This window comes from Vombatus ursinus, unplaced genomic scaffold (genome assembly GCF_900497805.2).
Source record: "Vombatus ursinus unplaced genomic scaffold, bare-nosed wombat genome assembly UNPS02009205.1, whole genome shotgun sequence".
Taxonomy (NCBI): Eukaryota; Metazoa; Chordata; class Mammalia; order Diprotodontia; family Vombatidae; genus Vombatus; species Vombatus ursinus.
Window position 1 is genome coordinate 35,814,071 of NW_020948983.1, and position 26,510 is coordinate 35,840,580.

Genomic DNA, 26,510 nt, shown 5'->3' on the forward strand with positions numbered 1-26,510 from the left:
TCCAGAGGTTAGGACTTGAGACATAGCAGAGTACACATTCTCTGAGGCATGGTTGATGGCTTGGTCGATTTTGCTAAATTGCTTTTCCCCTCCTTTCTTTTTTTTAATCTTTGTTACAAGGAATGGCTCACTGGGTAGGGGAATGGGAAGGGATACACTAAGAAATTAAGGTGATGTGAAAAACTATATTTATCAATAATTGGTTTTTTTTTTAAGACAAGGCTAGAAAGATAGGGTAGTGCCAAATTGTGGATGGGCAAGCATATTAGGCAAAGGCATTGGAAATTAACCCATTAAGTAATAACGATCACTAAAGATCTTTGAGAAGAGAGTATGACAAGAATTATGCATGAGGAAGATTATTTTGGCAGCAGCTATGAAAGATGCATGAGGGGAGGGAGACCGGAGAGTGGAATCTGAAAGATGTTAGCTCATTAATCCTTTTTCTGCCCCCATGAGGTGGAAGAATGTAATCATACCAATTTGATATAGAAACTAAGGCTGCCTCTGAAGCTATCTGACTTTAAGCAAGTCAATCTCCCTGAGCCTCAGTTTCCTCATCCGCAAAATGAGGGGTTTTGATTCCATAGGTCTCCAAAGTCTCTCAGTCCTAGATCTATAATCCTAAGTAACTGCCCTGGGATATGATGACTACTGTACATCTGACAGTCTCATCACCAGGCTATGACTCCTTTAAAAAAAGGTGCATGTGCTGCATGTACATGGTGGCACATTTCAGTAGCCCCTGACCCTGAAGAGGCTAAGGCTGGTAGGTTGTTCAAACTGGAGAGTTTTGAGCTGGACTAGGGCTAAGGGCCTTGAGATGTCTGCATTAAGTCTGAGACCTATGATGAGGGGTAGGGGAAGGGCAGAAGGGGATCCAGGTTGCCTAAGTTGGAAAACAGGGAAGGTCAAAGTTTCCATAACAATCAGCAGTGACATCAGCCCCTGAATTGCTGCTGCACTTCCAGCATGGGTGACACAGGGAGACCCCGGTCTCCAAAAAATAAACAAAAACACAGGTATGGTACAGCAAGTCACATTCAAGAAAGTCTATATGCTAAGTGGTTAGTAGATGTCAAAGGTGGAATTTAAAACTAGGCTTTTCTAATTTAGGTTCTAAGACTTTAACCACTAGACTTCTTATGTGTGGTCTTCCTTTACTTTTTTCTTTCTTGAATGGGTAAAGCTTCAAGATGCTTATCTCCCCTAACTAAAGCAGGAAACCCTATCTATAAGTCTGTCACATTCAAGAAAGAAAAAAGTAAAGGAAAACCACACATAAGAAGTCTAGTGGTTAAAGTCTTAGACCTTAAATTAGAAAAGCCTAGTTTTAAATTCCACCTTTGACATCTACTAACCACTAAACTTCAGCAGCTTCTTCAGCAACATGCTGATACCACACATAATACCTGCCTCACAAAATTATTTTGAGATTCAAGCATAATCAATGTAAACCTTACATTGCCAGCCCACTCTTCTCCCTAACAATGATCAGTTTACTACTAAGCTTGGGAGCTTGGCCCCTTTAAAAACATGTGTGTGTGTGTGTGTGTGTGTGTGTGTGTGTAAGTTGGGGTCTGGGGGGGGTTGACAGACTAGCTGAATACCATTAACCATGATAATTCCATATATTAACCTCTGGTGGACTACATTTGTGGGGAGGTGGTGGCTGCCTTGATTAGGTAATAAGCACCCAAAATCCCTTAGCTCAAAAGCACCTCATACATTCTACCACTAGAAATTCTTTTCAGTTAATTAGCCCTTTGGGGAAACAAATACTTCCTGGGAGGGGCCAAGTCTAGTGATTAAAGCTACAGATACCAAGAATTGAATAATCAGGAAAGATTAGAAACTTTAGCAAACTTTAAGGCACTATGTAAATGTCATTTATTACTAATGACATATTTAGGCTCCTTGGTGAACCAGCCAGTGATAAGTAGTAGAATGGCTTAATTTGGGAAATAGTAAGGCTGGGGTTCAAGAGTGCCCCGATTCTAGCCCATAAGTCAGAAACTAAGGAAAGGCAAAGGACCAGAAAGACAGGTAGTTGAATAACTTGTTAGCCAGCTGTTTTTCTCAATCACCACTCAATGTTCCCTAGCAGCTAATGCATAGAAAAGTTTTACTGGAGACTCCATTCTTGTGTAAGAATCAAACCAAGAAACTGAACAGTCTGACCCCCAGCAGTTGCTGGGTGAAGCTTGGGGGTATTTTTGATAGGTTTATCATCAGCAAAGAATTGAAATTCATTTAGTTAACAGTTGAAATTTAAAAGCACCAGATGGACAACAGCTGTCTTTTGTGCGCAGTGCTCAATTATTTGCCGGACTATCATGGAGCTCCCTGGCAGGGGTTGGAGGAGGAAGGGGTCAGAAAGGAAGATAGTCCAGTCTTAATTGCTTGGCACAACAGGGAAGGGGAAATACCAAGTTCATGCCAAGGTAATATGGAAACCACATGAGCTAAGCATCTGAGAAATTCTTTAGCTTAAACCCAGTTTCAGGCAAACATTTGAAAACACCAATGTCACAGTTTGGAGGCAATAAACCTTAGGGTCAGCCTCACCCAGCTGTCAGCTACATTTCTAGAAATCACATCTAGCACCATTTCCCCAGGGGCAATTCAATACATTTTTTATAGTACAAACAAAGGAGCTGAGTTAAAATTTCCCTAATGTCTATGACTAGAACAGGACTCCTTCAGTTTTGTACTGAGGATCTAACTCAAATACATATGGTTCTGAGTTCCAGGATTGCCCACAATAAAGACAGAGCCAACCTGGAGGAGCAGCTCTGGACTTGGAGGCGGCAAAACCTGGGTTCCGATCCTTGTGGCCTGTGGCAAGTCACTTAACCTTTTAGCCTCAGTTACTTAATCTGTAAAATGTATAAAAGAGCACAGATTTCTTAAGGTTGTGAAGATTGAAGAGAATGTACATTAAAAAACAACATATAAACGTGAGCTGTTACTGTAGTGGAGCTATTATGTGTGGCGTTAGGAGTCAGGGTGCTTGGAGGGAGAAAAGTAAACGAGAATCTCACTTGTCCTAACAAATATTTCCTCCACTCCCTCTCCCAAATCAAAACTCCCGTTCATTTTTCTAATCTTTCCTGATTATTCAATCCTTGGTATCCGTAGCTTTAATCACTAGACTTGGCCCCTCCCAGGAAGTATTTGTTTCCCCAAAGGGCTAATTATCTGAAAAGAATTTCTAGTGGTAGAATGTATGAGGTGCTTTTGAGCTAAGGGATTTTGGGTGCTTATTACCTAATCAAGGCAGCCACCACCTCCCCACAAATGTAGTCCACCAGAGGTTAATATATGGAATTATCATGGTTAATGGTATTCAGCTAGTCTGTCAACCCCCCCCCAGACCCCAACTTACACACACACACACACACACACACACACACACACACACACATGTTTTTAAAGGGGCCAAGCTCCCAAGCTTAGTAGTAAACTGATCATTGTTAGGGAGAAGAGTGGGCTGGCTGGCACAATGAATGGTGAATGACAAATCTGAGGCTACAGAAAGTCTCCTGTAGTTACTTGTAATAAGATGCCTGAAGCAGCATAATACATCCCTAAGTGCACTTCTTGAAAGAAAATGCTATTATTCCATTCCATTAGTTATTTCGTGGTATACTTACTTATCTCCATTCTTCTTCCATTTTTATTCTAGGAGGTTTCCAAGCCTTGTCTCATAGATAGGGTTTCCTACTTCAGTGAGGGGAGATAAGCACCCTGAAGCTTTACCAAATCCTTTGGGAAATCTTTAGTGCAAGGTGAGGAAAGAAACACCACAAAACAGAGACTTTTGTCAAAACAAGTTATATGAACAATATTCTCAATATCTTGAATCATACAAAACAGGATTATTACAAAAGAAACAATGATAGGATCAGAGCAAAGGTTGTGGCAAAACAAATTTTGACATCTATAAGACAAAAAAAGAGAGAAATAACGGCCCCCTCCAAAAACCCAGTCTAATTCTAAAGAATGATCTAATCATAATGTCATGTATCATGATAGGGTAGCACCTCAGAATGAGCTGCTTATTAGTTATTATCAGTCTTCTTAAAAAAACACTTCCAGGAAACACACAAAGAAAACAAGACAAGAAAATGATTAGTCTTTCAAACCTGAAGACCAAAGGATGCTTCAGTTCTTACAAAGGGCTTTAAGTGACAGCCATTCTGAGGATTCCCTATCCCCTACTTTCCCCCAACCTAAAAAAACTAAAATGACCTATAGCTTTCCTTCAAGGATAAGAAGGTTCTTAAGAATGGGCCTTTATATGACTCTTCTCTATTAACAGTAGGATATCCCAGCAGAATTATACAAGAATGCTAGAATTCCATCTTAAAGCAGGCAGCCTTAAAAAAAAGCAATCTTCCTTCCAGTCTCATTAAATCAACTAGTAAGATTTAAAATAATGGAATTAAGAAGTGACCCAGGTCTACCTGGAAAGTCACATCATGGTGTGTGCCACCTATTGATTTGCTCTCTATTCCCAGAAAAATTTAAAAAATAGGGGGGCGGAGGGAGGTGTAGAGACCTGTTTCCAAAAACCTACTGTGTAAGCAGGCAAAAGACAAAGTACACAAAATATAGCAGCAAATATTGAGACACTTTTAAAAGAATATCCATATCAGTACTCTGCAATATAAAATACCTTACATCCATGTAGTGGTTAATGACAAATCATTCAAAAGGACCAAGGCCATTAATTTTCAATCATTTCCAAAAGTTAATGCAACTTAGAGCCTCCGTTTAAAAAAAAAATCCTATATAGTATATATTACTGAGTTTACATCAAATGCTCATAAACTCTATATTCTCTGCTCAATAAAAACTAAGAATTTTTCTTTCATCAACACAGCATGAAGTAGAAACACACAGCACAGTATAAAGCGGTAACTGGACCCACGTTGCTGAAGGAGCCACTGGCAACAAAGTGAGAGCCTTCATTCTAGTAACCAGCTCTTGGTACCATGACTCAGGCATCTTCTGCAGGCCCCCAGTTATTGTTGGGTTTTTTTCCCCAAAAGCACAGATTCAACTGATTCAAGCAGTTAAATTGTACCAGGAAAGATTCCTCCAAAATTTGTCTGCAATTATCAACGGATGACCTAAATGCCATGTAGACTTTTTTTTTTAAATCCTCCAGGAAAGCACTTTCGAGATGGCTTGGGTTTCTTGGTTCTGCTATATAAAGCCCAGGGCTTGGAGCCATATTTCTTCCCTCCTATCCATCCAGTAGAAATATTCAAGTCTCGATAATAAAGAGTCTTTGGGTGACAATGCAGCACAGTAACCTTTTTTTAGGCAAATGTTGACAATTAATGCTACCAGGAGCCACCCTTCCTCCAACCAGCCAGTCTGACCTTTGTCTGGTGAAAAGTTTTGTCTAGAAGATAGGTATCTTATCAAAGGAGGATTAGCAAATAAAACTCAAGGCTTTTTCCAAGAGTCTTTTAGGGTTAAAAATTGAAGCCTGTCATTTTTAAACATTCTTACAATGTCTCCCTCCTCCAAACCCTCCTCCTCAACAGTAAGTTATAGAATAATCAATGCTAACATCACCTTTTCAATATGCTCTCCACTTAGAAGGAAGGGGTGATAAGTGTTGAGTCATTATCTTTTCTGCCTTCCACTTGGGCTTTACATAGTATAGTGAGGAATAAAAAAAAAGTTATCTCCTTTATTGGAAAGATGTACGCTGAAGGACACTTTCCCAATTCACAATTCATTATCCAAGTGAAATGCAAGTAGGGGAATCAGAAAAAGTCATTTTCTATCTGTGGCTCAGTCGATCAATAAAGAAGGCTGACTGCAAAACAAGCTTTTTTCCTCTTCTTGAGCTTCTCCATGGATGTACATAGAGAGCAGTGTAAGACAGACTTCTCAGAGAGGAAAAAACCCCTGGCCTAGTGGGTGCAGGTTAAGCACAGTTTCTTAAGTCCAGAAAAGAGCTGCTTTTAAATTCTCGATATTGTTCAGAATGCCATTTTAAAAAATGGAGCTCCTAGAAAAAGAACTAGACACCTCTAATTTCTGGTTATTTAATTTTTAGTTAAAATGCAGCTGTGAACTCCTTTCCCTTAAGCTCATCTTCGTCATACATACATACGAAATGATGAACAACGACAATATCAGAAAGTTTAATTCAGGTCAAAGGTGAGAGACCTTGACACGGCTGGTACATAATCTTTAGAGAAATGGAAAGATCTTCCCAAGAAACTGTCCATCGTGAAAATGGGCCTTCATCATTACACATCAGGAGAGGAAGTTTCTAAAAATTTGTCCACCAGGCCCACATAGAAATAGAAGTAAAAACACACTTTTCCCCATCATCATTTTATGTTCAATTTTTTATTTTTTGGTCATTCACCAGGTTTGTGGAACTATCCAATGAACTTGATGCTGATAAAGCTTTGAAGTAAATAAGCCTTAAAGGGGATCTGTTGTTTCCCTAAGAGAAAAAGGCACCATGTTCTGTTTCAAAAAGCATCATTAGCAAAAATCATTTGTTTCAGCCAAAGGTTCACCTAAATGCCTATAGTTTAAAACTTCTAAGAATTTAAAGGGTCATTCATAATGACCAGCTGCAAATATCACTAATGATTCCAGGAATATAATTCTGACAACCAACTCATAAAGGAGAGAAAATCCAGTTTTTTGGCCCATCTTGCAAATGGAATGGGGGGAGGGAGGGAAGGGAATATTTTAAAAGACAGTGAATAAGCACAGTTCCAGTTAAAAGGTACAGAAAGAGCAGATGGTAAATAGGAAGGTGTCATTTATAGTCACCACTCTGGCTGAGAGTACATTTTCAAGAGATATGGAGTAACCACATCCTTCTCTGTTCCTATTCCCACCCCCTTTGGCAGATGACAAAAAAGGAGAAAAAAAGAAAAAAAGGCCAACATATGGAGCCAATGCACAGGGCAAAGGTCCAGGAGGCACTGTATGCTGGTTTCAATAGCTACAAAGCCTTTTCTGGTTTGATTCAAAATGCTATGGCAGTACAAAGAGGTATTCTTAGAGACAGAGTCTTCACGAGCTGCTATATTCAAAGCACCCTCTCTGCACAACTTATTTGTGACACCAGCAAACAGGGTACTAAAAAGGTCTATAGATGTCCCAAGAGTCCCAGAATGCTGGAAGCTTCAGGAACTGCTAAGAGACCTTCCCAGGGGGCTGTATCATAGACTTCCTCCAATCAACTGCAAAGTGTATAAAGAGAAATGGGTAGAGAAAGTCCAGAAAGACCAAGTAGACCAAGCAGACTAAGTAGACCAAGACAAGAGAAGGAGAGGAGAGGAAAAAATGAAGAGGAGAGGAAGAGAGGAAATGAAAGGAGAAGAAGGAGAGGAAAACTGTTTCAAGTCAGACTGAATTCCCTGGGTCCCAAAAGGTACCACTAACAGACTTTAGTGCAATGTTCAAGCAAAGGCAAATTCAGTCACTTCTGGCTGACTGGTAATCAACAGATGCACATACTTCGAAAGTTATGAGTTCAGCAATCCTTGGGAATGATGCAAATCTAACTTTGAAAGAGAAATACTTATTGCCTAAACTCATTATTCCTGAAGTATAAGAGGAAACAAAAATACATCTCTCACTTCTACATGGATGTGTACTTTATAGCAAAAGGAGATACACCAGCCCAAAGTGACAGGGATATTTCCAGTTTGAGGAAAAAATGTTTTCTCTCCAGTTCTGAATTTACTTCTGATACAGTCACTGACCAAACTCTGTTCTCGGCAGTCCAAACTGCCACTCAGTTAAATTTAGGCAACTGAAAAACACACACACACACACACACACACACAAGCACAGCTGTGGCAAAATTAGAAGAAAAATGGCACAAACTTTTACACAAATGAAAAGCTGCCTGGCATTTTATTTTCCCAGCAGAGGAGGAAAAATCATAAAAATATATTTTTTTCCTGAAATCCACAATTCTTTTCAAACCAGCCAAGCCTAATTCTGTTGAACTCACACTCTTCAAAAAAAAAAAAAAATAAGCCTAACAAAAACTACTTCATTTCAGACACCAATTTGCTCCACTGGAGCATAAGGAATAGCATGAATCAGTAGGGGCTAGTGCAATTGTCAAAATCAGTAGCAAGCCATCAAATTTTCTTCACCAATAAGTCTGTAGCATACAAACACACAATCCTAGCAAGGCTGGTTTAGCATACAGCCACTAGCCACCATTGTTGAAATCTGCTTTTCCATAAAACACACTCACCAAAAGATTAAGGCAAGTGGCTGGAATTTAAAGCAGCCAAGTGGTTGATATAACCTCAAATCTCAAGACTCAAGAGCCAGACAAGAAAAAGCATCTAATTCTAAATCGTAGAAATGAATTTTCTCCTGGCTTTTTAATATTTGGAGTCCGGGTGTATTTTTTTTTAATATTCTCATCTTGCAGAAATCTGTTTTAAAAGGAGAAAAATAAAAAAGAGTTTCTACCCTTCCCCCCTTATCAAAGAATCTCTTCAAGAAGAGAGACCTGGAGCCTGGTGGCATTTGAAAGAGACATTCAAAGGAGTGACACAGGTTAACCTAAGGTAGTGGTTTGGAAATGAAGAGCTTAATTCTGACATTTTGACACAGAAGTTCAACACAGGCCCGCCTGCTGCTGAACAGTTTATAAATAAAGTCCTGGAGTCAGAGGGAATATTTGTTTTGGTATCAATGCTTCAGAGACGATGACTTCCACCCTCCCTTTCACACTTCAGGTCCAGCAGGGCTTTCAATATCTGACTGATTTTCCATGATGTGCCCCAACTCCAGAAAAGTGGTTTTTACCTAGTAGGAAAAACAAGGAAAGAATGAGAATTAGAACCTTCCAGTGATATTTTCATTAATTCCATTCACATATTCATTTAAGGGAGATCAAAGAAGGAAGTAAAGCTAAATGCTTCTATCTTTTGGTATTCATTCTTTGGTGCTTATTTCTTTCCAGGTTATTCCTGTCATGAGATGATGATGCTGGCAATTACAAATTGTGGAAAGAAACACCAAAAAGGACAATGGATATGAGAACCCCATTGATCCTACCAATAGCTGTTCCCCTCAACCCTGTCGAGTTTAGTTTCATGATGAGACACTGGGAGATATCCTTCAGTCAGCAACTGTGTTTCCCACTCACAATCCCAATACAAAGGCAAAAGGCAAAGAAGTTCATGTACAGGCAATATCAGTCATATTGAAAATGTTTAAACATCATCTATTTTAATCACCTATCTATCCTTAGGGTCTCTCCCCTGAACATAGACCCTGCACTGCCAATTATTTATTTACCATTTCAAACATTCAAACTATTTTAATGCCCTTTCTAACTTTAGGGTCTCTCCCCTAAACATAAATCTTGCACTACCAATTATTTATTTGACATTTCAAAGTAGATGTCTTAAACTCAACAAGTTGAAATTGAACTCATCACCTTTCCCCCTAAACCTTCCCCTCTCCTAAAAGTCCCTAATCCCATGGAAGGCACCATCATCCTTAAAGGTTCTGAGGTTCATGGTCTCAGCTTTATCCCCAACTCCTCACTCTTCTTCGCCCCACCAGAGCCCATCAGTTGCCAAATAGTGTCATTTCAACCTTCCCCACGACTCTTGCATCCTACCCCATCTCTCACCTCACACTGCTACCCACTATAAAGGACTCATCACCTCTGGCCTAGATTACTGCAACAGCCTCTGAAGTGGTCTTCCTGCTTCAAGTCTCCTATCACTCCAGTCCATCTTACACACAAAGTAATTTTCTTTAAATATAGATCTGACCACGTGACTTCTCTATTCAATCAACTCCAGTGACTTCCTAATGCCACTAGGATAAAATGAAAACTCTTCTGTCTAGATTTGAAATACCTACATAACCTGGCCCCAACCTAACTTTCCAGCATCACTGGACATTTACTCCCCTTTCTGAACTCTACCATACAACCAAACTGTTGTTCTCTCCGTACTCACGCAAGACACCCCATCTCCCATTCCTGTGCCTTTTCAGTGGTCTCTTGAAATGTATTTCCTCCTTACCCCCACCTCAGAGTCCCTTTCTTCCTTTAAACTGAAGTCCATAAATTATATGAAGCCTTTCCTGATCCCTCAACTTCGAGTGACCTCTCTCCCAAACTACCTTATATTTAACTACTGTGTATATATATTCGTATTTATTAACTTTATATTTATGCTATACAATTTTTATATGTAATTGCTGTCCTCTCCACTGGAATATAAGGTTCTTGCAAGCAGGAATTGTTTCACTGTTTTGTATCTACATTCCTAGCACCTAGCCCAGTGCCTGGCATAGTAAACACTTAAAAATACTTGTTGACTAATTCATTAGAAGCATAGGTTTCTTCTCCCAAAAACTGAAGAGTCAAGAAATTTATAGTTGGCATGAATCTAGTATGTTAAGCCATATTTAAACATACATATTCACATGAATGCCCACAATAGAACGGGGCCAAGTGAATCTGAAAAGAACTGGTAACAATCCAAATTAGTTGTGCAAATGGCTCTAACAACGAAAATGGAAAAAGCATCAAGTGGAAACGGAATGCAATGTAATTATCCTCATCAAGGTGGCCCCAACAGTGGAGAACAATGCACCTCCCTCCCTTCTTTGCTGAGGCTGGGTGGGGTGGAGGGCAACTACAACCACGGGACGGAATATTCCACACGCTGTCAGACTCAATTAATGCAAAGGCTGGTTTTGACGAATTGCTTGTTCCTCTTTTTTTATCTTTGCAAAGAATGCCTTGATGGGGAGGACAGGAGGGCAGATATATTTGGAAATAAAGGTGATATAAAAACAAAAGATACCAATAAAGAAATTTTTAAGGAAAAAAAAAAGAAATAGTTGTACAAATGTAATGCTTAACTACTGATGCATTAGAAAAGCCGCCAGTAGGTATTCAAATTTACTGCTTCCCAGATCTGAAACTGTTTCATGTGGAGGCTTCCACGGTGCTCATTCTTGGTGATCAAGCTGTTCTGAACCTCTCCAATAGCCTGTGTGCTCTCTCTCTCTCTCTCTCTCTCTTTCTCTCTCTCTTCTCCTCAACGGCCCTCACACTCTTTCCCCATCCCATAATACTCTTCCCCCCTCACACTCTCCCCCAACTGTCCCCCACTCACATACACACAAATGCACACACATATGCACACATACACACACAGCCTCTCCACCTCACACAAACTGTCTTCAATGTCGAATTCAATTAAAGCACCTACTACGTGCAAGCCACTGTGCTAGCTGATGGGTACACAAAAATTTAAAAAGAACATGCCCCATCCTCAGAGTTCAACTTCTAGTATGGAGGATATAACACATATATGTATATATATACATATATACATATATAATATATAAACAGCTCATATATATTATGTGTATATATTATTGTGTATATACATGTATGTAATATATAAATATATAACTATAAACAAATACAAATGAATGTCTGAATGAATATCAATAGAATTAAATATATAAATAAATATAAATATATACATACATAAACCCATATATACACGGTAGGGCATGATGGGGCAAAGGAGAGATGCAAACAAAGTGCTTTAAGAAAATTTTAAGAGGAAGAGAATGTTTTCATCTTGGGTAAAGAGGGACAGAAGAGAGATTAGGGAGGAGACATCTAATACACTGAGCCTAGAAACAAAGAAAGGCATCTGAGGAAGAAGTGCATTTTGGACACAAGGAAGAGTCTGTGTAAATACAGAGAGGAAAAAGATGGCATGTCAAGGTCAGGGAGTAGCTAGTAATCTAGTCTGGCTAGATACAGAACAGAAATAGAAGGAATGTAAAAAATAAAGATGAAAAGGAAGGTTGGAGCTTTAGATTGTGAATGAGCCTTAAATGCCAAACTAAGAAGTTTGTATTTTATCCTACAGGCAACAGGGAGCCACTGAAAGTTTTTGTGCAAGGAAATGACATGGTTAGACCTGCATCTGAAGATTATTTGGGCAACTACTTGAAAGATAGGCAGCTAGGGTGGCACAGTGGATAGAGTGCCAGGCCTGGAGTCAAGAAGACTCATCTTCCTAAGTTCATATCTGGCCTCAGACACTTACTAGCTGTGTGACCCTGGGCAAGTCACTTAATTCTATTTACCTCAGTTTCCTCATCTATAAAATGAGCTGGCAAAAGAAATGGCAAACAACTCCAGTATCTTTGTCAAGAAAACCCCAAATGGGGTTACAAAAAGTCAGACATGACTGAAGACAACTGAATAACTACAACAACAACATGAAGAATAGAATGGAGAAAGCAGAGATTGGAAAAAGACAAGGCCACTAGTTACAAGGCTGTTATAATAGTATGGAAAAGAATCAATGAGGCCCTGAACAGGGTTGGAGCTATATGAGTAGACAGAAGAGGAAGAATGTGAAAGGAAAGCTAAAATCGTCTGAATTTGATTAGATACGAGGTTCAAGGGAGAGGAACCAACTGAAGTTTTCAGGCTTTGGTGATTGGGAGAACTGAGTCTCATCAACTGAAAAAGTGAAGTTTCCAGGAAGGAAACGATGGGGTTAGGAGGAAAGAGATAATGAGTTCAGTTGTAGACAAAGCGATTTGGAGGTGTTAGTAGGACATCCAAGGAAGTGCAGTTCAGGGGAAAGTTCAGATAGATAGATTTACATGGATATAGACACTTTTGACTTGGACTTATAGCTCTATAAAGATGTAAGAACTGAGCCATGAGTGTATATAAGGTTGCCAAGGATAAAAATGTAGAGAAAGAAGAGAACAACAGAAACTGAGGGAAACCCACGTTTAGTGGGAAAGAACAGACCAAGAAGGAGTGATCAGAGAAGTAGGGGAACCACAAGAGAGCAGCATTACAGAAGCCAATGAATAGAAAGCATTCAAGAGAAGAGGCTGGGCAACAGCATAGAATGTTGGAGAAAAAAATAAGGATTGAGGAAAAATATGAGGATTGAGAAAAGATCATTAGATTTAGCAAGTAAGAGGTCACTGGTGACCTTTTAAAAATCATTCCAACAAAACGATGCAGTCAGAAGGCAGACTGCAAAGACCTTCTGGGAAGTGAATAGAGGGTGCGAAAGTAGAGGCAGCAAGTATAGATTATTCTTTCAAGGAGTGAGGAATGAAAATGAGGAGAGATACGTTACGAATAGAGCTTGAGATTATGACAGTCATGGGAAGGTTTTTTGTTTATAAGGACAGGGGAGATTGGACATGTTTATGGACAGCCAGGAAAATTATAGTGGGCAGAGGCATATGATATGAGGGTAGTTCATGAAACAGAGCTATCGTCTCAGTAAAGTAAAAGGTAAAGTTAAATGCTGAGAGAATAAAAGGATAGGGCGGGAGTGAAGTTGGGTACATAAAGTTTAGCAGCCTTAGTGAAGAATGTGGTAGTGAGTCAAGCAGAAATGACTAAGATTGGTGTACAAAGGTGAAGGCACAGTTGCGGTTAAATAATATAACTACATAGAGGACCCAGTCTCAAAAGTTTCCTGACCTCCTCCAGAAGTGCTCAACAGCTTGGGAGAATGAAGACTAAAAGCAGATGATAGGGGAAACCCACTGTTAAAAACTGAAGGAATATGGTGATAACAATCACAGTGGTGCAATAAAAAGCATACTGAACTTAGGAGTCACAAGAACTGAATTCAAGTGACTTTGGGCATATCATCTTCTCTGGGCCTCAGTTTCCTTATCTGTGAAATGAGGGAGTTGGACTAGATGACTTCTAAGGTTCCTTCCACCTTTAGATCTTAAGACTACGCCTGTGAAATCTGAGACCAATCCAATTGCAGGAAAATAAAACCCACAGAAGAACAAAAGGTCTTGCCTCAATATTCCCAAGCTCCTCAACAGGAAGTCTGTCTTCCCATAGACTTGAGCAGTTGAGAACCTGAAGGAACCTTAGAAATCATCTAACTTAACCCAATTTTTTATAGATCAATCATCCAATAAGCATTTATTTAGCACCAACTATGTGCCAGGCTAAGCACCAGAGATACAAAAAGACATAAAAGATAGTCCCTGTCCTCAAGGAGCTTACAATCTAATGGGAGAGACAACATGCAAACAAATCAAACAACCAAGGGCCAAAGGAATAAAGCAATTTGTCTAATGTCATCCAGTTAGTGGCGAAAGAGTAGAACTAGAACTTGGGTCTCCTGCCTCCCACTTCAACTTCATAGCTTTAAGTAACAGATTGAAAATCACAGAACCTGAGAGTTCAAAGAGACATTTAGACCCTCTAGTCTAACCCATACAGAAAAAGAATCCCTTCTATGCCATGTCCAATAAGCAGGTTCAAAATAATAAAAGGGAGAAAGAATGAGCATTTCACCAGTTTTTCCTCCCAAGAAACAAAACCTAGGCCAAAAATTGGAAATTAAGGGGATGCCCATAAACTGGGGAATGGCTGAACAAGTTGTGGTATATGAATGTAATGGAACACTGTTGTTCCACAAGAAATGAAGAGCAGGTGAACTTCAGAAAAACCTGGAAAGGCTTACATGAACTGATGCTGAGTGAAGCGAGCAGAACCAGAGAATACTGTACACAATAACAGCAACACTGTTTGATGACTAACTTTGATAGACTTAACTCTTCTCAAAAATACAAGGATCTATGACAATTCCAAAAGACTCATGATATAAAATACTATCCACATCCAGAGAAAGAACGATGGAATCTAAATGCAGATTGAAGCATACTATTTGCACTTTCTTTGCTTCTTCATTCTTGTGGTTTTTCTCTTTAGTTCTAATTCTTCTTTACAACATGACTAATGTGGAAATATGTTTAATATGATTATACATGTATAGCCTATATCAGATTGCATACCTTCTTGGGGAAGGGGGAGCGGAGGGAAGGGGAGAAAATTTAGAACTCAAAATCTTGTAGAAGTGAATGTTGAAAACTAAAAACAAGTAAATAAATAAAACTTAAATTTTAAAAAAGAAGCAAGATCTATATTCTGCTGTGAGTATGCTGCCAAACAGTTCAATGCTGCATGTAAATTTAGAGGTTCAAGCAGATGTAGGTTATTAATATAGTAATTTTCAGGCACAGCTACTTCTGATTAAACTTTACAAGACAGAAGTTGAGAGAATGACAGAATTTCAGAGCAAGCAAGGAGCAAACTTGGGGAACCCCTTAGATTCCACTCCATTTCCTTCCTTGGGCCTTGGAAGAGGCTAAGGGGCTATTTGGAATTCACTCTCTTCTCTGCCTCTTAGAATCCTTGGTTTACTTCAGGTGCCATCTACTAAATGAAGCCCTTCCTATTCCCTATAGATAGTATCCTCACCCTTGTGATAATTTATATTACGTTTGCTTAACTGTTTAATGTTGTGGAATGGAAGCTTCCTGAAGGTAGAAAGCTCTGCAGTGCTTTTCATTTTTGTCTTTGTATTCCTACTCTAGCTGGAGGCTTTATACAAGGTTAAGTACCAAATGTGTGTTGGAAAGAAAGGTCCAATACACACTAAAATATTCATAGCACTTTGTGCAGTAGAAAACAACTGAAACAAAGTTGAGGCCCATAGACTGGGGGATGGCTAAACAAAATGGTAGCTGAATGTGATGCAATATTGCTGTGCTGTTAGAAACAATAAATATGAAGAATTCTGAGAGTTGCCAGCAAGTCTGACACAGAGCAAAATAAGCATAACTAAGAAAATAATATGCTCAATGACAATAACAATGTAAAGGAAAACAACACAACAGAAGACTGTGTAATTATTATGACTAAATTTGACCTCAAGGAAAAGACAAGAAAATCCACCCCTCTTCAGAGGTGGAGGACACTATATTTATGTACTGTGACATATATTGTCAGACTTGGTTGACTTGAGGGTTAGTTTTACTTGACTAGTTTTTTTTTTCCTTTTCTTTTTTCCTCCTTCGTTACAAAGAATAGTTCTCTGAAAAAAAGGGAGTAGGGAGAGATAAATTTTGAAATTAAGATGATGTAAAAACATAAACTGTCGATATAAAATTTTAACTATTGAATAAACTGAATGAATTCAATCCCATTTCTGCACTGTACAAATGAAGAAACTGCAGAGATTAAGTGACTTGTCCACAGTCACAAAGCTATGCTGAACCTAGAATAGAGGTCTCTGAATTCTCAGAGCAGTCAGTGCTCAAAGTTGTGTATCAAACCGGGTAAAGATCGGAGGAGAAATCAAAGCTTACCCAAGGACTGCAAAAATGGACTTACTGATTGGGTATACACCTTACTTTATGAATAAGTTAAATGTTGATACAATATAACCTATAAGAGTTTACGTTAACAATACATTCTAGTACAGGCCTAATTCAGGTCAGTCTAGTGATTCACAGATTTTCGATGCAATGACACACTCATGGCCCATAAATGCAATAAAAGTGACTTTACTAGAATGAAGTTAAAAAAAGATACATTTCCTAAAGTTAAAAAGAATACTAATGCAGATAAAATACTACTTCTCTCAATCTCTGTGGTTACCACGGCAATCAGCAATGCTACGTTGGAAAGATGTCCCTGTGGGTCAATAGGAATCCCACTAAAACCTCAGACATTAACTCCCAATGGGGGCGGGGCCCTCTAAGTAAGCAAGAGAAAGCAAAGAGCTCTCCCCCCCACCCATTCCCTTCAAGGACTAGCCCAAACTACACAAAACAAGTGCTACTTCTACTGTGGACTAGCAGCTTTTGTGCAGGCAAAAAAGTAGGTACCAACTGATTGGGGAATGATGAAACCAATTGTGACACACAAATACAATGGAATATTATTGTGTCATAAGAAAAAACTACTATGAATTATTCAGAGAAACATGGGAGACATATGAATGGATGCAGAGTGAAGTATACTAAACCTGGAAATCACCCCATAGAGTAAATAAAACAATGTAAAGGGAAATAATAATACAATTGAACATTGCGTGATTATAAAAACCAAGCATGGCCCTGAAGGACAGATGAGAAAATATATTTCCTTTCCTTTCATTAAAGAAATAAAGAGACCATAGGTATGCAATGCTGCACATATGTCAAACACGACTGATGTCTTGGCTGGTTTTGCTAAATTTTTTGTTTAGGTTTTTAAAAAATAATTTGTTACAAGGGAAGGTTTGATAGGGAGGGGAGTAGAAAGGGCATACTAAGAAATTAATGTGACATAAAAGCAAAAAGCACCCATGAAATGTTAGAAAATTATATATTTAGTAAGTATTAATACCAGTCTTCAACATTTTAAGCTGAAGCCTAGGTTGAGATGGACTGACAAACCCTCTTCCAAAGTGAGGTGGAAATTACAACTGATCAAACTGGGAAAAAAATCATTTTCTAGTCATCAAAGGGCACTCCAGCTTCTCTTCAAGTTACCAGTCATTCTGCACTGTTCATGGCCTCTTCTAGGATTCTAGAAGTCATTATTTCAAACCTTCACTTATTAACAACTTAAAACTATTTCCACATTTATCTCCATCCTCCCTAGTCTCAGTGATGATGCTACTAATGTCAGCAATCCAACCCTCAAAAGATTATTATGGTTTAGGTTGCTGTCAGGATGGGCATGGGTGAAAATGAAGCCTTCCTAGCAAGTCCATTAATGAGACCTCAGAAGAGGAGAAGCTGACTAAACAGTCATCACATCAACCCACTTTAACTTGTGCCGCGCCAGCATAAAAGCACCCAGACAGACTCTGAACTTCAGCCCCTTGGTGCAAGATTAGCAAGCTAGGTCTTTTTTATCCCATTTCTGGCATTTTGGACTACTTCAGATCAGTCCCAGTCTGAACTTCAGGGAACTGCAGCCTGAAAACTGTACAAGAAAACCATTTCTTAGACCTATAAAAGGCTAGGCACACTCCCTAGCATGCCAGCGAAAAACTCAACAGCTTCTAATCATATTCACATGGACAGACATCCACAAAGAGAATGTGAAGGTGGGTATTTCTAGAACTGTGCCCAACCCTATGCCCATCCCCCTCCCTCGGCATTCCTCCCACTACTCCACAAGGGTCACTTTATTTTTAAACAAGCAGAAGTTCCTTTGCCAGGAGGGAGGGGAGAGTTCCCTCTCCGGAGGCTGTGGCAGAAGAAGTAGCAGAGATGACTTGTTCTCCTATCAGTGTCAGTTTGTACTATAATTGTCAAAATGGCAAATGTTCCCTGTCAGATAAATGAGCACCAGAGCCAAGATATGGAGATTCAGTTCAACAAGCATTTATTAAATATTATGGGCGTGGCACGATGCTACATAGGCTTAGGGATACTGAAAAAAAAATCAAAACAGTCCCTGCTTCAAGGAATTTACATACTACTGGGGAAAAATAACATAAAAACAGGTAAGTAAATTTAAAAATACATACCAAGTCATTAGTGAACAGTAAGTGCACCAACAGCTGGGACAAAGGCCTCTTGTAGCTAGATAGCAAAACAGATTGAGCACTGGGCCTGGAGTCAAGAAGACCTGAGTTGTGTGACTCTGGGCAAATCACTTAACCTCTGCTTGCCTCAGTTTTCTCAACTGTAAAGTGGGGATAATAATAGCACCTACCTTACAGGGTTGTTATGAGGATAAAATGAGATAATATTTTTCAAGTGCTTTAGCACAGGGCCAGGGACAGAGCAGGTCTTAAATAAATGCTTTCTTCCTAACTTCCTTCCTTCCTTTCTTCCTTGTAGGAGGTGGCATTTGAGCTGAGCCTTTTAGAGGAAGAGAGCCTTGGGTGGTAAATGGCAGAGGTGAGAAGGGAGAGCATTCCAGGCAAAGGGACAGCCTGTACGAAGCCATGGGAAGAGAGATGTGGAATGTTGTCCACAGGAAATACGAAGCAAGCCAGTGTGGCTGGAATTTAGAGTGCCTGAGATGCCCAAGGAATGGCCTGCAGGGTTTTACAGAACCGTAGGCCCTGGTTGCGTGGTGAGGATAAGTAAACTGCAGCATATTACCAATATCAACTTGTACTCAGGAAATAAATCGATGTACCTGTAACCGTATATAGTCCTCCTAACCAAACTCTCAAAATTCAGGTTTTAACCTTTTGTAACATGCAACCATTTTAATTCCTTCCGAGTGACTCAAGCTGGTTTATCCACCTTTAAATCAGCCTGCTTTTCTTGCTAATGAGAGTTGGAAGCATGTGTTTCTGGAGGAAGAGCCTCAGATTTGACCCTAAAAATTAAAGATTTTTATCTCATGGATTAGAATGTCCTGTTTGGGGGAAGAGTGGCAGGGCAGGAGGAGGGGTGGGGGGTGGGGGGGAGGATGTAACCAGAGGCAAGCTAGCCTGCCTTCTCCTTTCTTAATCAAATTTCCAACCTGGTGGAAAACCTCAGGAAAATTAAACCTGTCTTTACCCTCACAGCAGGATATCAGTCACATGGTGTTATCACAAGAACTGTGTGTGCAGTAATCCTCAGATTATTGTCCTGGTGCAGAAAACATGACTTTCCTTCTCCCTCTGTGCAAAAGGGCTGGTGGGATATCATGTGCTGAAGCCATCAAGACACAAGGTCATGATTCAGTCACATCTCTAATATTAAATGTATCTTTTTCCGAGAGGAAGCCCAAGGACCATGGATGAATTATGACTAAATAGGAAATAAAAAAGAGTTGCTTTTTTCTTATTTAGTCACAAGGTTGCTCTGACTTTGCTCTAACTTGAAACACGCCCGTCTTGGAATAAAAAAGTAAACTCCATGCTATTCAGTAACTCACCACATGACAGTCTCTATCTAAAATACAGCTAATAGAGAAGTTCTCCAAAATTAATCTAATCATCCACATGCAAAAACAAAAGGGGATGAAAAATGTATGTTGCCCAGGTATAGCATGCAGGTACATAAAGTCAAATTAGCTTATCAATCTGGGGCAGATGAATACCGCTTTGGCTTCAGGATCTAGGAGGAGGGTCAGAAGGAAGAGATGTAAGAAACTGTCTTGAACTGCATTTGGAAACCAGGCACATCTTTTCAAGCATTCCAAACTGTCCATTGCCACACATGACTATTTCTCCAACAAAATCTTCTCCTAGTGATACTATGTATCTGTGAAGGATGCAACGTGCTCTCAGAAGAATTTTTTAAAATTATAAATAAACCCAAAAGGCAACAGGAAGATACTTCATGGTTCGAAGAGGGCGGTAGCATGTTCTTGAGGATTCCAGGATACTGTAAACGAATTACTAAAAACAGATATGACCAGAAAAGGGAGCAGGGACAGTCACAAACAAAGATGAAAAATGGCCATCTTGAGTGGTATATTGGAACCCCCAAGATATTAAAATAATAAAAGGAAAACCTTCACCTCCTCCAGTAGATCCTCTTTTGGAGATTCATGAGAAAATATGAACAAGAATCACACAAAGTGAATGAGAAGCCTTGGAGGCCTAGGATTTGCTCAGATAAATTTTAGTGTATGCCAATAGCCTTAAAGACAAAATACAGATTCCTTGGCTTGACATTTAAAGTTCTCGGCTTAAGCCTATCATTCTAGACATGTTACATTATCCCCCTTCACACATTTTATGCTGTAGTCAAAATGAACTATTTACTATTCCCTGAATTCAATGCTCCCTCGCCTGCCTCCAAATCTTTGCACAGACCACCCTACATGCCTGGCCTGCCCTCTTCTCTTCTATCTCTTAACTCCGTTAAAGGTACAACCTAAATTCCACCTCCTATGGGAAGAACTTTCTGTTCTCCCTAAGTGTTGATATTCTCCCCTTCCTCAAATTTTCTAGCACTTGCCTAGCTTCATAAACATATCATCCAGAAGGATACAAGCTCCTGGAAGGCAGATTTTCATTTTTGTCTTTATGTCCCTATGGCCCAGCTCTGTGCTTTGTATGTGTGTATACATAGTATACATTTCACAGATGTTTTATTTGGCCTGGCAATCAGGAGATCTTGGGTCTGGTACCAGCTTTCCACATGGAATAACTGTGTGACTTTGGTCACTTAAACTTTCTGTACCTCACTTTCCTCTTCTGTAAAAGGAGGACTTCAGACTAGACTTAGATGACTTCTTAAGATACTACCCAACTCAAAGAATCTATCTATTCTGAAATATTCCGGGAGGGTAAGGGCTTAAAATGTTCTAGAAAAGACAAAGTCATAAAAAAAAAAAGAAAAGAAAAAACCAAGTCATTCTGATTTTGTTCTGATTTACTGAAGAAGCATCCCTGCGTTTAAAGCTTGACAAGACAATGAACTCTTTTCTATGCGTTAATCTACCTTCTGACTTCTGAACCCACTAAAGCAAGGCTAGAAATTCCAGTCTGCGTGCATCCTGTTTGACTGGCACAAATTTATATAATCATCTTACACAAGGGCACGTGCATGAGAAACAAGAGCTGGAGCTGATTATTTTAGACCCAGTGCCTACAATTTCCTCACTTAGATCAAATTTCTCAGTTTATCCGTTTCTCAGTTTGGGAAGCAGTGAAGTGGAAGGGGGTGGGAAATGAATGTTAAAGGACAAAACATGAGGTTGTGTATACTCACTCTCCATCCTGTTAATATTCCTTTAAGAGGAGATCAGATATGTATACTTTCATAAATGGGATTCTTCAAGCAGGAACTTACAGAGAGAACAAGTATACACAAAGAAAAGGTTTTGCTAGACGTTACCTTCATGGGCCTGTCATGTCAGAGCTCAAAATACAGTTCACCCTAATCACCAAACACTAGAAGCCAAGGAGGAAGCTTTTACCAGAGCTACTGATATTGTACCTGTACATATACCTGTATTTGACATCAAAAACTGTTGAGTCTTCCTCATCATCATCTTCTTCATTTAAAGGAGTCATTTCTACTCTCTCTGCTGGAGTCGTAATGATATCATATTTCCGGGTTTTCTTTATTCTCTTTCCAGACCTAGGAGGGAAAAAAAAATACTTATAGAACAGAGAAAGAAAAGAAATAGGGTGCCCTGGCCTTCACCTCAATCTGCAAAGGCAATGGGCTTATTATAGCTCTCTGACGCAGAAGACCAATTCCCACTGTATTCCTTTCTCTTGAACTGGCAACTGAGTTCATTCTCAGGATCCTGGTTTCATATAAACCACACCATTCCAGAGCAATCTTTCTGCTTCTAACACTCTAGCCATTGTACCTCCCAAGGGCTACCACCAACATGCCATCTCCTGGCTGTGCTAATTAAAGGTACTGAATCACTGGAGACCTGTGGCAGTCTGCTAACCAAACAGGGTTGAGGAAGAAATGTTATTCCTACAGAGAGAGGAAATGAGAAGGAAATTTAGAGATTTGAGCCTCTAAAATGTTATTTTATAGCACACTGACAGACCATTGAGAATATGGTGGAAAGTCTGAAACCTTGGTCTACTGCTCTGCTCCTAAGATATCATTCTGCCCAACCTGAAGAACCGTCAAGAGATATGGTGATATATTGTGGGGCAACGGAATATGCATTGGACCAGGGTTCTCTTCCTGCCTCTGCCACAGGCAGCCATGAGACGTTGGATAAATCACATCACTTCTACAGGTATCAGGTTTCTCGTTAATAAAATACAAAGATTGGGTTACACGAGTTCTAAACATCCTGCCAGCTCTGTGATACTCTAAGAAAACAAGCTTAAATGAGAATTAAGGCGGAGGACTATCTTTACTGGAGAAATACACAAAGACACCCAGCCACAGCATTTTTCTTAAAAGTACAGAAAACACTCCTTGATTAAAGTCCTATACTAATGCCTCTACATGTATAAAACACAGGTATAAAACAGACTTTGAGTCTTTAAGACTATGCTAATAGAGCAAAAACTCTCCTAAGTCCTACTGTATTAGTAAGACTTTTGAGTATGGACCCAGTGACAGGCCCTATCATCTTAAGATTACACTGAGTGGCTAAGTTCAAAGAACTTCATCACCAGAAAGTTGCCCACTGGGTGATGATAAATCTATTGGCCACAGCAACTTACCACAACTATAGACTAAAGCAAAGAACTAAAGCCTAGTACCTTGCATTCAGTAGACACTTTAATAAAAACAAGTGCTCACATTCATAAAATTTCTTGTGGTTGTTCAGTCATTTTTCATGCATGGCCAACTCTGTGACTCCACTTGGGGTATTCTTGGCAAGGATACTGGAGTGGTTTGCCATTTCCTTCTTCAGCTCATTTTACAGATGAGGAAACTGAGGCAAACAGGGTAAAGTGACTTGCCCAGGGTCACACAGCTAGTAAGTGTCTGAGGGCAGATTTGAACTCAGAAAGATGAGTCTTCCTGACTCCAGGCTCCGCACTGTATCCACTGCACCACCTAGCTGCCCATTTACAAAATTATGGATCACCAAACTCCTAAAAATATTAAATGTGTTGGCATAGAACCAAACCTTTCTTGTCAAGTTTCAAAGCCTAAAACCCTTAGAGCTGAATTTCCTCCTCTATCGATGAGTAATCATAGGACTGCTCACAACTCTTTTTCTAATGGGAATTTCCCCTTCTATTTTCTTTTCAAGAAAAGGGATGGTGGTTCATTTAGTTTAAAATAGTCAAGGATACAGACAAGTTTCAAACACTACAAATTATGCACCTTTCACACAAAAGAAGCACATTTTAATTTCACAAGGCTTGGCACCCTTCTCACACATTGCTCTGAGGCACACCACGTTACGCTCAGAATTTTGAACACGTAAGTAAAGTGGCCAATTATAGCTGAAAGTCAGGAGGATATTCCCAAGGCAGTAATAACAAAATCCCATAAGCGTCAAGTTTGGGAATCTGTTTTTAAACAAAATACAAGCCACACATAATAGATCCTTTATCATATACTCCAAATACATGAGCATAAAGCTATTTTTCTTATGCAAATCACTACCAGAAAACAAGCATGTGTATCTACACATACTCTTAGAAACCATATTCAATGAACACACAAGATAGGCTATGCTATGTGCTTTAAACAAATCCACGTAATCAATTTGAAGAGGATTTATGATGACAGTGAGTTACTGTAATAAACTTTCACCTAGGGGAAAGAAGAGGGTTGCTGTGGGTCATTAATGGAGAAAGGCTACATAGTATTCTCTGTCTCAAACATCTCTCTAAAACAATTACTCAAAAAACAGAATATGTAGCTGGTAAATTCACGCTGCCACACAGGAATAAGATTAATAATGGTATACTTTTCATTTGTTAGCACCTTTCTCAAGTCCCGCTTTTACATATGGGTGCTTTTATGCACTTTTAAGCAAGACACATAGGAAAATTCAAGATAAAGAATGAAAATTTCTACCTCCCAGACTCTGCCATGATGGTGAATGGACAGTACACCAAGTTAGTTCATTAGTATGGATGTCTTTAGACAGAAAGACAACAAGCTAGGCCTAGAAATGAGGGGGAAGACAAGAATATCATAGATGGAATTTGGAAAACACAGCAGTGTTTTCAGTGATCCTAAACTGCTCATTTCCACAGAAGTCCATCTCTTTCATGACAACAATAGTCTGCTGGTGCTAAATGGCTGCCTGTTATGGAAAAACACAATCTGGGAAGAATAAAAATTGCAGGTGATCCAAAAAGCAATGAAAAGCTGCACAGTGAGGCAGATATATTATCAGTGACAAAATGCCAGAAGAAAGACATTCTAGGAAAAAAAGAATAAAATACTATTAAGGAAATAAAAAAAAGAAAGACACATTCTGGGCACATATGACCAAGTCATTCAGGCAGAAAGACTAATAGCCAATAGCTGGGCAACCCAAATGTTACACAAGTATATCAAAGCTATTTAAAGAGCCAAAAAAAAAAAGTGAAAAATCCTTAATGAAGGATTCATGGAAAGACATGGATGAAACTTGCATAGGATGAGAATGCACTGGTGGAGAAAGTACCCACACTGATGAGATCACAGATTCCTCTAAGTAAATAAAGAAAGACAGAAATTAGAATGTGATTATTCGCTGTATAAAAGCACTTTTATCAAAAAATTCACTATATGATTGCATTAAAACTGCAAGTAACCCCTGGTACATTTATGCAAAACTCTTCAGAGATGTGCCTATTTCATAAAGTTGCATTGATCGATTCTTTGGAAAGGGAAGAGATAAGCCTTTGGAGAGAAAGGAAAGCAGGCTAGCAGGGGTTCACCAAATTGACAATATATAAGTACTCTAAATAGACAATAAAATATTTAAAGTAAGCCTTGGATTAAGGATTTTAGAACAACAAGTCCCTTTTAAGGTCACCTAGTCCAAATCCTCCTTTTGCCCACGAGGAAACTGAGACCTAGGGAGGTTAAGTGACTTGCCCAAGGTCACAGAGGTGGTAAATACTGATGCCAGATTTTGAACTCAGGATCTCAGACTCCAAATCCAACATTCTTTCTTCTACTGCATCACACAATCTTAAGTTTTGAGCATCACTGACCTACATCCTTAGATATTCTGTCCTTCCTCGCTTTCAGAAACACGAAAGCACATACAACAAAACTCAGCTTTGAGCCCAAGTTCAAATAGTACAGGTAATCAGGACAGAATAAGCTCATAAGGCTCAACGTAGGAATAAGAGAGGGGGGCAGAGTTACAGGGAAGCAACTGGTCCAAAGAGAAAATGTTATCATGGGGGGGAGGGGCTTTAGAAGGACATAAGTGGGCCAGTGATTGTTAACGCCAATGTGAAGATGGTGGGGCCAGCCCCCTCTCTTCATCATTGCATTCTTCCCTCTCTTTCAAATAGGAGACAATTCCTAAATCTTTTAGTTCTGGCAAAAAAAAAATCTCTAGGTGAGTTAAAACTCCTCTAATTACTCTGACAATTCTATTTTGAAAGGTCTGTTTTTACTGATGGATAAACTCCAGTAGTCTGTCCTTCAAACACACTTGGCCCTTATGACTAGAATGACCTTTCCCTGTTGAATTCCTGCCCATCCTTCAATAATAATAATTTTTAAAATGATGATGATGAGGATGATAGCAGCTACCATTTATATAATGCTTACTATATGCCAGGCACTATGCTAAGCACTTTATAATTATTATCTCATTTGATCCTTTAAACAGTGCAACACAAATGTCGCTCTATCTGTAAAGCCTTTCCTGATTCCCACCATCCCTAACAAAGTCCCCCTTGAACCTTCCCTAGTCCTTTGTATTGTACTTCCCAGATATAGTGTTACATGACAGTAGCTTTGTGTCACATACCTTCTACCCCCACTAGAATATAAAATCCTTGATGACAGGGGTTCATCTTGCCTTTCTTTGTATCCCCAGAACTTACCATGGTGCCTGGCTTAGAGTAAGTGCTTAATAAATTGATAGCTAGACTGCCGGTAGGCTCCATGAGGGCAGGAACAACATCCCCTCTTCCTCCTACTCCACCATTACTCAGAGCCTAGCTTCCAAGGAAAAACTTTAATAAAAGGAAGTCAAAAGAATGACTTAACAGAAGACATTAAAGTAAGTACCATTAAAATTTACCAGATTCCTAATTTCTAACCTCTAAAATCAAACTACTAACCCACTC

General features: G+C 39.3%; 1 protein-coding gene across 2 annotated transcripts in view; it reads right to left on the reverse strand.

Annotated features, from left to right (window-relative positions):
• Positions 1-7,884: 7,884 nt before the first annotated feature.
• FAM174B (family with sequence similarity 174 member B) overlaps positions 7,885-26,510 on the reverse strand; it is a 33,553-nt gene continuing 14,927 nt past the window's right edge. The window contains exons 2-3 of one of the 2 annotated variants that reach the window (XM_027852119.1): positions 21,760-21,903; positions 7,885-8,829 (exon numbers count right to left, since the gene is read on the reverse strand). In XM_027852119.1, coding sequence (XP_027707920.1) covers positions 8,826-8,829; positions 21,760-21,903 — 148 coding nt within the window. In that variant the 3' untranslated portion in view covers positions 7,885-8,825. The remainder of the gene's footprint in view (positions 8,830-21,759; positions 21,904-26,510) is intronic. The other variant, XM_027852120.1, reaches the window with a different exon arrangement.